Raw genomic sequence first — 13,547 nt, 5'->3', positions numbered from 1 at the left:
AAGACAACCTTTGCGACGACTTTGACAAAGTCTTCCTACGAAGCAATCCTTTAATAATAATGTCGCCCCCTTTTTTTTTTTTTTTTTTTTTTTTTTTCACCTGAACAGGCAAGGTGAAATTGAAAAATGGGGGTGTTTCAACGCGCGCATTCGCAGTCGCGTGTAGGAATCAGGCCTCTTAGCGAGTTACCTCTTGACAAATATTCTTCTGGATCATTCACACGTGAGAGGAGAATAATGAAACGAAAGAATAAACATGTGTGCACACATAACATCGCAAATGAGCAAAGTGCCATGAGAAGCAACTGCACAGGAAAGGTGAAACAACGCAAAGCGGAATGTTAATGATATCTCCAGTTGACTCCGAAAAATATATACATCTTGTGAAAAAGACAACGACAATACATATATCGAGGGTATGTCACGGGTAGGAAAATGTGTACTGTGTCATCGGATGAAATGACAAAAATGCTTGGGTGAATAATCCCTCTACATTTTTTTTTTTTTTTTTTTTTTTTTTTTTTGCAACGCATTCAAATTGGTCATGCGATGTGTGTGTAGGGGAGTAAACCCATTGGGGAGGAAATGTTAGTCATTCACTTTTCCTTTAGCAGGGGGGGTGGGGAGAAGTGAAAAGCGCGGACATGGGTGTGCGTCGCTCCTGGTATTATATATGTAAAAATATGCGTAGTAGGGGAGGACGACGAAAAAAAAAAAAAAAGGACAAATGGTTAATTGGGGCAAGATGAATTGGTCGAGGTGATGTAACCCTGGAGTAAGGTATACAAAAGTTTACCCCCTGCGTGAAGTGCAACCTTGGTGGAGTCACCTCCAGTGGTGTAAAGGTTACATTTGTTTTCACCAATTTTGGGTGAGCGCGCAGGAAGTTCATCGTTATAAATTTTCGACAACCTTCTCACAAGGTTGCGCGGGAATAACCACAAGATGTGTAAACTTGGGGATCCACTCTACAGCTTTTGCACGTAGGAATGTAAATAAGGATGCAAGTATGAAAAGCTCACTGTGCTATGCGCATTCCTGCTGAGTGCAGCGAGCCGCTCCGCTCCGGTGAGTAATCTGCGGTAAGAAGTATATAACTCGTTCCGCTAACAAAGGTGAAGAGAAAAAAACAAACTCCTTTCAGTGGACCCACCTGAACTAGGCATGCACACCAACAGAAAGAAGGGGCATTTGAAATGTGTGCGTGGGTAGGGAGAAAGAATCAGTTACGTTTGTATTGGGACACTTCCCGTTCTAGCCACAGTCAAAAAAATACATATATATCTTTTTTTTGTTTTTTTTTTTTGTTTTTTTTTTTTTTTTTTTTTTTTTTGTTCTTTTTTTTTTTTTTTCTCATTAACATATTTGCGAACCAAAATGGCTAACTGGGAAGTGAAGAAACGCCCGAGAGAAATAGATGACGTTTATTTCTGTGACACCATGAGGAGGGAGCTCCAGGTAGGGAGACACAGGAAGGAGAACTGTTTGTTCGTGTACGGGTCGTGCGCATCCCGGTGGTGTAAAGAGGAACGAATATACGGAGAAAAAAAAAAAAAAAAAAAAAAAAAAAAAAAAAAAAAAAGTACAAATGAGGGAGGTACTTCCCATGAAGCTACCATTGCATTGCTCTTTTCTCTGTGCCGAGGGTAGACGCACATGTGCAGAGAACACCTCCGAAGGAAAAAAGTACCTCTAACTTCATATGATGTCCCCTTAACGGAGACCTGTCCATGATACTCTACCCATGTCGCACCTCTTCCCCTTGTCTCCCTCGAAAGCTCCTCACGGATGAATACAAAAAGAAGACGCAAAGGAAGTTCTTTTTAAAGTGCATCCTAAAGACAGAGCTCCTTGTTGTGACAATTTTTCTTATTCCTCTGTTGGCTTCCCCAAGTTTTCTCAAAGGCATGTTTTTTTTTTTTTTCGCGTTAGCACTGTGAATGTCAAATCTCTGCCACGTGGGATGAGGTCGTCTGCCCCCCCCTTCATACAGTTCCGCAGGTTACTTCTCAGGCCTTTCTCCACACTTCTCCACACTTCTCCACACTTCTCCACACTATTCCACTCTACAGACAACGACATAATCAGTTCGCACTATCTGACGGGACTATTCGTACTCATATCGCTTCTGCTACTGTTTTTCGTCTTTCTCTATTACGAGATAGAGGATGCCCAAGTAGGTTGAGTGGAGAGTTCCGCAAGCGTATCTATAGAGACATAGTTTCTAAGTTATCGAAATAGGATGGAGGCTCAGGGACAGTTCCTCCCCTAATCCAACTTATATTTGTGGAATACCCCTCCACACACTGAAGTCTGTTGTAACACGGCCCGATCTCTCTCTGTATCCACCACAACCACTACAACACAACCAACAAACAACCAACACAACCACCCCGCCCTCCTCCTTGCAGACGAACGAATTTTTGAGAAAAATAAATGAAGCTTCTAAGTTGTTGTCACCAAGGAACATCTCCAAAAAAAAGAAGGAGGAAGATTGTCAATTTACTTATTTGTCCAGCTCCCATTTTATTTTCATCCGGAGGAACAGGAGATGGGAGCTACTTCCTACGAACCTGGTAGGGGCGCAGAGAAGGATGGAAGGGGTGGTAAATACAATGCCTCAGTTATCATCTTGCTAGTGGGCTCACTTATCTATCCATCCATCCATCCACTCACCGACACAGTTGTAGATAATACCACCTCCTTTCCTAATGTGCAGCTAATCAAGCAGGACATCTTCCTCCTTCGTGCGGGGGACCTGATCCCGTGCAGATGCGTGGAGTACAACATGAACGAATGTGGTACGTCCATCTCGCTAATCCCACCGTACATGTTCTTTTTTTTTTTTTCTTCTTCCTTGAGAATGTGTACTTCTGTGCTCATTCTGAGTGAACATATCTCCACTGAACACATTCCCACCTTGCAGTGTACGGGCGGAGGTACGAAAAATATGAAGTGTTCATGCCCATGGACAAGGACCAAATTAGTATGAATCTGCTGACGAGGCACGCGAAGGACGACAAGAGGGACTACCTACCCTCCTTCCACTTGTACTCCTTCGTGGCAGAAGAAAACGTGTCCATATGTACCATCAGAAAGTACATGGAGGATTCTACCGACAAGAACAAAATTTCAAAGCATAAGGGTAACCTGAGAAATGTCATCCTGACGGAGAAGATACACACGTTTTACCTGTACACCTGGGTGATTCTCTTTTTCGTGTGTGCCATGGCGGTGACGATGTAGTAAGATTGCATGCTTGCGTCCCCCCCACGCGGACAATCTATAACATGGATTGCATATAACATGGATTGGATCTAATATGTGTACTCGTACCTTTCCCCTCTCCCCCCCTTCGCAGCTTAAACGAGATGAAAATCCAGGGGGAGGATATCCCCCACTTTATCATTATGTACATTGTCCTATACAGCGTGCTGATGTCCATCACGATGCTCCCATTCTTCCACAGGTATGGTTTTGGCACGGTGCGAGCGAGCAGTTAAGCTAACTGAAAAATGAGCTAGCTGGATTGCCGTGTATAGACGGCGCTATTCATCGTTGGTAATATTTTTTGTAGCTCTCCTATATCTCCCTTTCAACATGTCCCTTTCAATACCTCCCTTTCAACATGTCCCTTTCAACATGTACTTTTCAACATGTCCCTTTCAATACCTCCCCTTTCAACGTGTCCCTTGAAGAATCTTCTGTGAGCTGATATACGGATACTGCTCCTCTCTGAACCTGATTTATGAAAATTATTTTAAGGACGAGATGAATTACGATAGGAACTTCTCTTCCTCATTCGACTTCTCCACAACTACTGAAGACACTTCCTATGCAGACAAGGAGCGCTTCGGGTTGTTCTATACACTGAAGAGCATATTTCTTCTTATAATTAAGGTGTGATTTCACTCGGGAGTTTTCCCTCTGTTCATACGCTCGTCTGTTCATCTGTTCGTCTGTTCATCTGTTCATCTGTTCATTTGTTCGTCTGTTCGTCTGTTTTATTTTTTTTTTCCCTCCCCACCTACAGGGCATAAAAATTGATAAATGTTACCTTAACATACTGAGTGATTGTTCTGTATTGTGTTTTCTAGATAGTAGCGGAATCCTACTAGACATAAATCACAGCATCAAGGAGATCTGCCTCTATAATTCCATGAACACTAAGAAGGAGATCCCGTCAAGCTCGAGCATGATGAAGGGGGTACCAAGTCACCACAACTACATTCTCACAGTTATTGATATCCTCATGGATAACAAGAGCATGTACGCTTACCAAAGAATTAAAAATCGAAAAATCCTCCACTCTCTCTTCCTTCTGTCCTACTACACCCAAGTTCCTAAATATTTAAAGTAAGATTACTTTGGGGGGGTAGTTATCCAAGGCAGTGTATACACCGTTGCGGTGGCGACGGGACACATGCGTTGAGCAAATGTTCCGGGTACAGCACTGCAACGGAGGTAGGAAATGAATTCCAACGCATGACAATGCCTCCCTACTCCGCAGTGCCCGGCTTTCATCTCCTCACTCCTCATTCCTCACTCCTTCCTCCCCAACAGACTTCTGGATGAGTTCCAAAACAATATCCTGAATTACATGAACCACCTGGACTACAGCCACCTCTTCATTTGCCTCTGCGACATTGGCAACATCTCATACCCCTACAATAAGTTTGTCTTCCACAAGTGAGTGCCAGGGGTGCCCCCACAACATGGTTGCACTGATAATCGGTCGAACTGATAACCTGTTGCACGGATAACCGGACCAACTGATAAGCGTATCGCCCCCCTTCCCTTGACAGGCTCTTCCTATGCGTAGAAAACAAAAGCAACTACGAGCTATACAGGAAGAAGAGCTACGAACTGAAAAAGCATCGGAAAAAGCCGGGGGATGGTGGCGATTTGCCATACCACGTGCAGGAGCACGGCGAGAACGGGCATGCTATGGGGATCAACATTTACGATTCTGTCACGTCGAGGGACAACTTTGTGTTTGCCTTTATCCTGTACGAAAAGAAGAAAGACAAGTACCACCTCTTCCTGAAGGTGGGTTCCGAGGCGCATTGCTACAAGTTGTTTTTGATTGCTTGAGGTGACGCCTCCCAAGTGGCGGTACTCCATTCAAGCTGTGATCCACATCGCTACACAAATGGATATGCACACTGCTCTGCGGTACCCCTCCTCCCCCCCCTTGCAGGGACAACTAGACGCCTTGGTCAACAAGTGCATGTTCTACTACGACGGGAAGACCATCATGAGATTGAAGCGTAAAAAAAAGAAGGTTCTGCGCATTCTTAACATGCAATGGATTTCATCAGGTGTGTAGAACACCACATTCTATATCTATGTATATTATGTGTGTTTGGAATACGATACCCTGTTCGACTTTGTCCTCTCCCTTGCGCCTTGTCTGTGATGGAGGAAGAGAGGTCAGATAATCGCCTTCAGTAGTCATCCCCCCTCCCAAGGTGATACTTCACGCGTAATGCCGACCCCCCTCCACAGGAATCGAAAGCATATGTTTTGCATACCGACCCCTGAGCACAGAAGAGAAAAACTACATGAAGGAAAATTTTCAAAAGAACATATACCTCCTTACAATAGACAAGCGGAAAGTTTACCGCCTCAGGAATTTATACAATGAGAATCCCTTTCCTGTGAAGGGGAATGAGAAGTTCCTGGCGCACCTGCTCTCGACGAGCATCTTCATCGGTAAGGCCTGTCCCTGCAATCGGCGCCAACAACACCACGTCGAATGTGTCACTTCCCATGCATCATTATCAGTGCATCATTATGAACGCATCAATATCAATGCACCGATATCCTCTCCGCAGGCAACTCCGCCGTGAAACTCATGACGAATAGTGAAATCCAGATGAGGATTAACGACTTCCAAAATGTGGGTTTCTTTCAAATGGTGTCTTATGGGTGCACACAAAAAGAAAGACCATTCTACGCTTAACAACCCCTTCCTTACTCCTTATCGCTATTCATCATTGCTTGTCGCAGGCAGGAATACGCTTCGTGCATTTCAGCAAAACGGACCAAGCAAACACGAGGAATGTATCCAACCTGTTAGGCATGGAAACCAATTGGAATACGTCCATCTCGTTGAGTCTGAATGATAAGTGAGTGGACCTAACTATGTTGTTGGCACATTCGAATCTTGAGGGTTGTTCCTTCTTTCGGGAGGTTTATATCACCCAAATCGAATTGGCATATATACATATACATATGCGTGTGTGTGTGTGTGTGTTACTTTTTCCCTTTGTAGATCCAGCTTCAAAAACAGGGACGGGAAAGTCGTCATCCCGAGTGGCATCAACAACATCAAGACACACATCCAGGAGGTGGGAAAAGGAGAGACACAATCTGCAATTACCATATTTTTATTTCCATGCATAAATCGATGCGCACATTATCCTTTGCCTATGCACAGGAATTCATTTTTGCATCCTCCCTACACTTTCCCCTCCCTTCCTCCACCACCCCTCCCAAAAAAAAAAAAAAAAAAAAAAAAAAAAAAAGGTAGATGATATCCCGTTGCGAGTCTCATCCTACTCCGGTTGCAACCAGTTCAACACAGCCGAGATGATAAAAATACTGCTTGTAAGTGGATGCTCCTTCAGAGCCAATCAGGGGAGATGCGTACCCAAATGGAATGTGGATATCCCCTTTCACATATACTCTTTCTTCCATTTCACATACACACCATCATACCACCATCATGATTTCGGTAGGATAACAACGAAATAATAACCTGCGTTGGAAACAGCCTTAACTGCTGCAACTTCGAAGTGTACAGTCTGTGTAATTACTCCGTCTCCATTCTGCTCCCGTACAATAATGCCTGTAAAGATTGCCAGGGGAAAAGGGAGAGAAACACCCCATTTGATGAATTATCCACGAAGAAGAATCCAATCATCTCCTACGCCTCCTTCGTGAATACGTTACCGTGTAATTTAATAATAGAGAAAAGTCGATTAGGTATGTTTCAATTGATAAAGGGGATGCTGGAAGTGGGAGCGAACTGTCTTAATGGATAGTCGTCCTGGGATCGTTTCGTTATATGCTCTTCTTATCTTCCTGCATGTGTGTACCACTGCACGCCGAACCACCTTTCTATGCATCTTCTCTCTCTACTTGAACAGGCCTCACAGAAAACATAATGGAGCTCGTGTACAAACTGCTGAAAAGTTCAAGGATCCACAAGAAGAACGTCTCGTTGACGATTTTCTTTTTTTACTTCTACTACTCTCAGTTGTCCTTCCTGTTGTTCATCGTTTCGGTGTTCTTTTTGCCCCCCCTAATTTCGGTAGGAATGGCCCATCATTTGCACGCTCCATCTCCCTCCAGGAGGAATTCTTCCTCCCCCTCAAATAGGAAGAATATATTTCTTCCCTTCCCACTCATATAATTGAACTCTCCTCCGGTATATAGGTTATGGATTACCTCCTCTTCACTCTGTTGATCATCCCTCTGCTCTCAATCGCCCTCCTGGGGAACGACAACAACAGCACGATAATGAACGAGATCCCCGACAAAGTCATCACGCGGGAGTTCCTGCTGAAGAGGCTGGTATGGCGTGCATGCGTAGTGGTGTACCAGTGCACTGTTGCACTGTTCCATCGGTGCACTGTTACATAGGTGCAGTATCGCTGGCGTCATTTCAGCCCCTCCGTGGGGAGACACCTATTTGTTCAGGCACAAGGCGAGAAATTCTACTTCACCCTTTATGCTTATAAGACACCCATATATTTATTTTTTCTTATCCCTTCGGCTACCACTTGGTAGATCTTCTACCTCATCAGGTGGATCCCGTACATGCTCTTCTGCATCGTGTTGCCTGTCTACTATGTACAGCTAATTAACAAGGAGTTTGCAGGAAGGTACATTTTGCAGTCCAGCCTGAGCCAAGACGGGTTGAAATCATTGCAGAAGAATTTCTTGGCAGATGTGGCACACCACTGCACGCAGAGTGCGCGCGTAGGTATGCATCCGCATGTGCGCATGGAGTGAAAGAATTAGGAAGTAGTTGTTCCAGTCAATATGCCTGTAGCATCACTTGGTGCTCTTATCGACACTTCTTCCTACGCGACGAATCCCTTTTTACAGGTTCCCTCTACAAATGTCAACTGCTCCTGTATTCATTTTCTGATAAAGAATTTATGAATCTCGGCCGAAACATGACCGGCGTAATGATCAAGCAGACGCAAATTTTTTTTTTTTTCGTTTTCTCCCTATTCTTTTTTGTTTCTTCTCTGTCACACAGTGACAGGTGAGAAGGGGGCTGGGCTGGAAGTCTAGCAGAACTTTCCGCGTATCCATTGTTGCTATGTGTTCTTTTCTTGCCTCTTACTCCTTATGTTAATTACCCTCACCTGCCTTCCCCTCTCGTAGGTACGAACCCCTGTACAAGCTCAGCTGCATCCATAACTCAAAAACATATTTCTCCTGTCTCTTCGTTTTCCTCATTCTGAGTTTGCTTTACGTGGCCTTCCGCATCTACACGCTTCCCTCCTACTACGTAATTCAGGTGAGGCAAAGTTAGCTGCACAAGTGTACATATGCACATTTGCACATTTCTACATTTCTACATTTCTACATTTCTACATGTTAACCTTCCCTTTGCCCCGTTGGCAGTTTCCCGATGCGACCCTCAGCGTACTTATTGTTATTTTCAGCCTCATCATATTAGTGACAAACGAGGCTTTGAAAAGAGTAGAGGCAAGGATCAAAACGAATCGCCAAAAATATCTGAAGGTTTTGTTTGGGACGCGCCTGGGAATGTGGAGTCCCAAGTAAACTCCCGCAGGAGTTGCAGATAACAGACAACTGTTTACGTCGTGGACGAGTAGCCTCTTTCGTTAGTTTTCCTCTGTTTTTTTTTTTTTTTTTTTTTAACACCCAGTAAGTACACACTGGTTGTGACACACACGCTCTGCATGGGGTGCTACATATCACTGCTGGAATGGCAATGTAGCGAAGTAGCAACCGCGGGGGGGAGTAAGTGCAAAGCTGAGAAACATGGAGGCGTGACGATATCCCGCTTGAGACCAACCTTGTCAAAACTCTCCCCATCGAAAGGAACAGTGCATAAACTATTGGTTATTACTTTTTAAAGTTACCTTTATGGGTTCTTTGAAAATAAAAAATTCCTCATCAGAAAAGGTGCGTCAAGTTTCCGTGGCGCAGAGTTCACATATTGTAAAGGCAATTATGTAGGTATATCTTCTCAGGAAAAAAAAAAAAAAAAAAAAAAAAAAAGAACGAAAGAAAGAAAGACGCATAAAATACCGCGAAGAAAAAAGAAAAGTTATTGGAACGGGACATGTACACAGGGGTTAAACCTCCTTTGCGAGAAACTTCTTTTCACACTGAATCTCCATCCTGGGTTCTAAATCCTGGAGTCTGTAAACCTCTTTTCCATTTTCTTCTCATCCTTGGAAGGCTACTTTTTCTCCTTTTCAATATACCCCTCCTTGAACTCCTGTTTACCATTCTACTCGTTCGTCTTGATAATGTCGGAGTCACCGACATCTGTGATTACGAGACAACTGATTCGAAATAACTTTCCGCAAGCAGTGCCTAGGTCGTTGTTGTCACCATGGTAATCGTGAACTCCACATTTCGATAGCATAGCATAGTATTCTATAACGCTCCTCTGAATGGGTGGGCAGTTGCTGCTGACGATGACGAGTTTGCCTGTGGGTGCCAAGTGGTGGTGGTGGGTGGGGGGAGGAATATGGAGTGGTCAGTTCGTACATGCGTCGGCACGCGCAAAGTGTAATACACGTACGTATGCACGTATGCGCGTATGCACGTGAGCACATATACACGTATGCGCGTACGCGCGTATGTATGTTGTGGGGCGCGGAAAGCGCAGGGTTACCTTTCCCGGTTCGCAGGGCCTTCAAGCAGGATTTCCTTCCAAACTGATACTTGCCCGACTTCATCACAAGCTGTAGCTTCGCGTTGATGTTATCTCCCGCGCTCTTCTTTGATTTTTTTGCCATTGTGAATTACAGAAGTTGGAACGGTGGAGGGGTGGAAAAGCGGAGCAACGATGTGGCTTGGAGTGGGTATTTAAAAAATCTGCGGAGCACAGTAAACGGTGAGGGGAAATCAACCCATGTGGGAGATATGTATAAATTCAACCAGATAGTAAAAAAAGCATACATTCAGCGTAGCAAAAAAAACATTCATTAAGGAGGGTGAACAAAAATTACATTCGCGTGGTTTAAAACAGCGCATCAGAAGGAAATTTCTCTCTTCTTACCTTATATACTGTAAGCCAAAGCGCTATAAAAATGAGTATCCTTTTCTTTCCGGAAAAAAAAAAAAAAAATTATCTTCACGCGCTGAGATGCTGCGAGCGTTAAACCCTTTTCTTTTTACAATCCCAAATGGGGAATAGAAGAAAATTAAAGAAAAAAAAAAAAAAAAAAAAAAAACAACTGGTCACAAGAGGCAGTTGAAATGTTCAGTCAGTCACATATCGTAACTGTGAAAAAATACGTGTATACAACGGGAGATGCGCATTTCAGGAGAAAAAAAAAAAAAAAAAAAAAAAAAAAAAAAAAAAACTCCTTTTCCGGATTTGCAATACGTCGTTGCTCTGTTGCCACGTGTGGCTTGGCTTATAAAACCTGTCGAGGTGGTTCCAGTCGGGGGATAAAGAAACGCCCAAATAGGGGTAGGATGGCGTCAAAGGTATAATATGGTATGCTAATTCATACATTGCATTATTATTTGCTTTATGCAGCGGAAAGAAGTTAGCAAAAAAAAAAAAAAAAAAAAAGGAAATCACCCCGAGTGCAATCCCGCTTGAAATGGCAGATTGTCCCAAAAATAGTTTTCGACCCCATCATCCCTGCGGGACAGTCGCTTCTTAAGGGTGGGGATTCTCCCGCCCAAATTTACCACCACGCGAACATACGGATCCGCACCAAAAAAAGAAAAAAAAAAAAAAAAAAAAAAAAAAGAAGCCGGGCACTTTTCCCATACACGGGAAGAAGTTCAACGCAGTGGGAAAGAAAAAATAATTTGAATAAATTTTTTTTTTTTTTTGCTTTTTCCCCCTTAGGTTGTATCGGCAAAGGGCATTTATAATGAAGTGCTCATTTTGATGGTGCCTTTTTTTTTTTTTTTTTTCTTTTTTTCCCACTCATTTTGTAGTTTTCCCTCCTCTTTTCCAATTCCTATTGTCATAAAAAATCGCGACGGGGACAAACGGAGTCGGCGTACTTCACGTAGTGTAAGAATATTTGAGAAAGAGCAGTGAACGACATCCCTTCATCGTTTCAATATAGTGTTACTAAGAAAACAGTAACCAACTTGGGGGTATGTTATATAAAGAGCGCCTTTTCAAATAACCAACTGCGAAGGAGCAAAAAAATATATATGCCTTACACGCGTATGGCAAATGCGACGATGTTCTTATCTGCATAGGTGTATTTGTTTAATCGTTGTACGTTCCGAGGTTATCCCTTTGACGTGGGGATTGGTTCGGAGATTTCTTTCCCTTTTTACCATTCATTAATGGTCTCCCATCGGATATATACGTACACACCAACAGGGTAAATACAATAGCGAATAAGGTGCTCTTCATTTGCCTTACGTTCACGTGGTAGGGTTCTTAAAGGATAGGTCTTTCTCCCCCCAAGTAGTGGAGAATAGGAGTGTAAGTTCTTCCCATTAGGGACATACCATTTTTTTTAAAAGATAACCCCTCCCCCCCTTCCTTTGTCAGAAAAAAAAAAAAAAATAATACCAGTATTTCGTATGTGCAAAATGTAACCGATAGAAAATAATTTTGCGAAATGTAACACATGTGTAGTAATTACTGTAATAGAATGTAGAGATATTTTTTTTCTTCTTAAAAATTTTCAGCATTCTTATTATTTCCACTTTTCCGTTAAGATAACGAAGGTGAGCTTTCTATGTGCAAATGTATAGGGGGGGGTAGTTGAGCGCCACGCGGGGAGTATCCCATTTTCCTCTTCTTTTACCTTCCTTTTTTTCTTTTTTTTTTTTTATATATATATATATATTTTTTTTATCTTTTCCACGTTGTTATGTTGGGAATTTCCTCTGGGAGGAAGTTTTATGTACACGTTCGCCTTTCATGGAAAAGCATAAAGTGTGTTATTCTGTCGGGCGGCACGAGGGAGAAGTGAATTATGTCCCACTCCGTGTTCCCTTTACTTATGCACGCAATTATATGTGTCACTGTCCGTAGATACTTCTGCTCTACGTCTGTCCCACATGTGCTGTACATTTTTACTCTTCCCTTTTCGGTGTACGTACGTGCCAGTACAATGTGTAAAAGGTTTTAAGAAATCCCACTTCATTACCATTTTGTATCGTTCTTAAGGCCCTACTTTACACTGTGGATCTCAACCCGCATGTAATGATGATCAGAAGAAGAGGAGGATTTTCAAAAGGGATATTATCGTTCCAATTTTTCGTGAACCATTGTCTACACGCCATGGTTTACCTCCCCACCGGCTACATACAGTACAAGGAAAATACACCTACTTACACAAAGTACACACTACGGAGGTATATTAGCTCATTTAATGGGTAAACTGTAGGGAGACCTCTAATCTCTAAGGGCTGGTACCCCTTCTGGAGATGGAAAAAAACGACTAAAGAAAAAGGGATGATCAGAAATATAAAAATATTTTTTCGAACAAAATGGTTGTTTAAAAGTAGGTAATCATTTGGGTTATATCGCTGACATGTGCATGATTGTTTTTCCCCCCCTTATCTATATATCCCTTAAAGTGCAAATACAAGGGAAGGGCAGAGGAAAATATAATGAGCGCTTCCCCTTCATTACTTCTTCCTCTCACGGAAAAGAACGAAATTTGTAAAGTATGTATTCCTTTTTTTCTGATAGTTATGTTATGTTTTGTTACCAAAGAGGAAGAATACTATGATGGGGACACTTCCACACAAGTCAGCGACCGATGCACCGACTTCTCCCCTTTCATTGATCCATCACTTTTTTTTTTTTTTAACCTTGTAAATATATGCACACATGTTCCACTTTGCAAGATTAAAAAAAAAAAAAAAGAAGTGATGGATCATGTAGATATGTATACTCATGTGGGCCTTATCCTAACTCGGGCTTCTTGGAGGAACTTGAAAGAGTAGGCCCCCTCCGTGTTTTAGAAATAACATTGATCATTGGAAAATATATCAAGCGAATACGATGACCTCAATGGGTAGACGGCTCAGCATGGGTGTGTAGCAGCATGCAAAAAGGCTCACCAAATTCGCACAAAAGAAGAATGACACTTAAATCTATTTATGAGTCGGGGAAGGAGATAATTTTATGCATTCATGTGTCCATATATTCATGGCTCGTGTGTAATCACACAACGTCGTTCTGACGAAGAATCAGCTTGTGTTATTTATTTATTTATTTTTTGGTGTAATCACCTTTCACTTGGTGGGCCACTTGACTCACGGGGAGGAATAAAAGAGTGGGGAGATTCCTCTATTGGGAAGAATATCCAAACTAAAATTGACATCGT

General features: G+C 42.6%; 2 protein-coding genes across 2 annotated transcripts; one reads left to right on the top strand and one right to left on the bottom strand.

The window, feature by feature from the left end:
- Positions 1-1,377: 1,377 nt before the first annotated feature.
- Positions 1,378-8,808, top strand: PKNH_0603700 (conserved Plasmodium membrane protein, unknown function; the record flags this gene model as incomplete). Its single annotated transcript, XM_039113980.1, has 24 exons — positions 1,378-1,458; positions 1,779-1,893; positions 2,073-2,176; positions 2,412-2,576; positions 2,720-2,801; positions 2,927-3,245; positions 3,362-3,469; positions 3,699-3,900; positions 4,034-4,356; positions 4,564-4,689; positions 4,806-5,049; positions 5,201-5,321; positions 5,509-5,715; positions 5,838-5,902; positions 6,013-6,131; positions 6,278-6,353; positions 6,532-6,612; positions 6,744-6,990; positions 7,155-7,318; positions 7,444-7,581; positions 7,798-7,993; positions 8,119-8,281; positions 8,404-8,539; positions 8,647-8,808. 24 exons carry the CDS (start codon positions 1,378-1,380, stop codon positions 8,806-8,808), a joined length of 3,744 nt encoding a protein of 1,247 aa, XP_038969525.1.
- A 697-nt stretch (positions 8,809-9,505) lies between these two features.
- Positions 9,506-10,019, bottom strand: PKNH_0603600 (60S ribosomal protein L30e, putative; the record flags this gene model as incomplete). Its single annotated transcript, XM_002261672.1, has 2 exons — positions 9,506-9,708; positions 9,896-10,019. The coding sequence occupies 2 exons, from the start codon at positions 10,017-10,019 to the stop codon at positions 9,506-9,508; spliced, it is 327 nt and encodes a 108-aa protein (XP_002261708.1).
- Between the last annotated feature and the right edge of the window lie 3,528 nt (positions 10,020-13,547).

Source organism: Plasmodium knowlesi, assembly GCF_000006355.2.
Source record: "Plasmodium knowlesi strain H genome assembly, chromosome: 6".
Lineage (NCBI taxonomy): Eukaryota > Apicomplexa > Aconoidasida > Haemosporida > Plasmodiidae > Plasmodium > Plasmodium knowlesi.
This window is presented reverse-complemented; position numbering and strand designations above follow the sequence as displayed.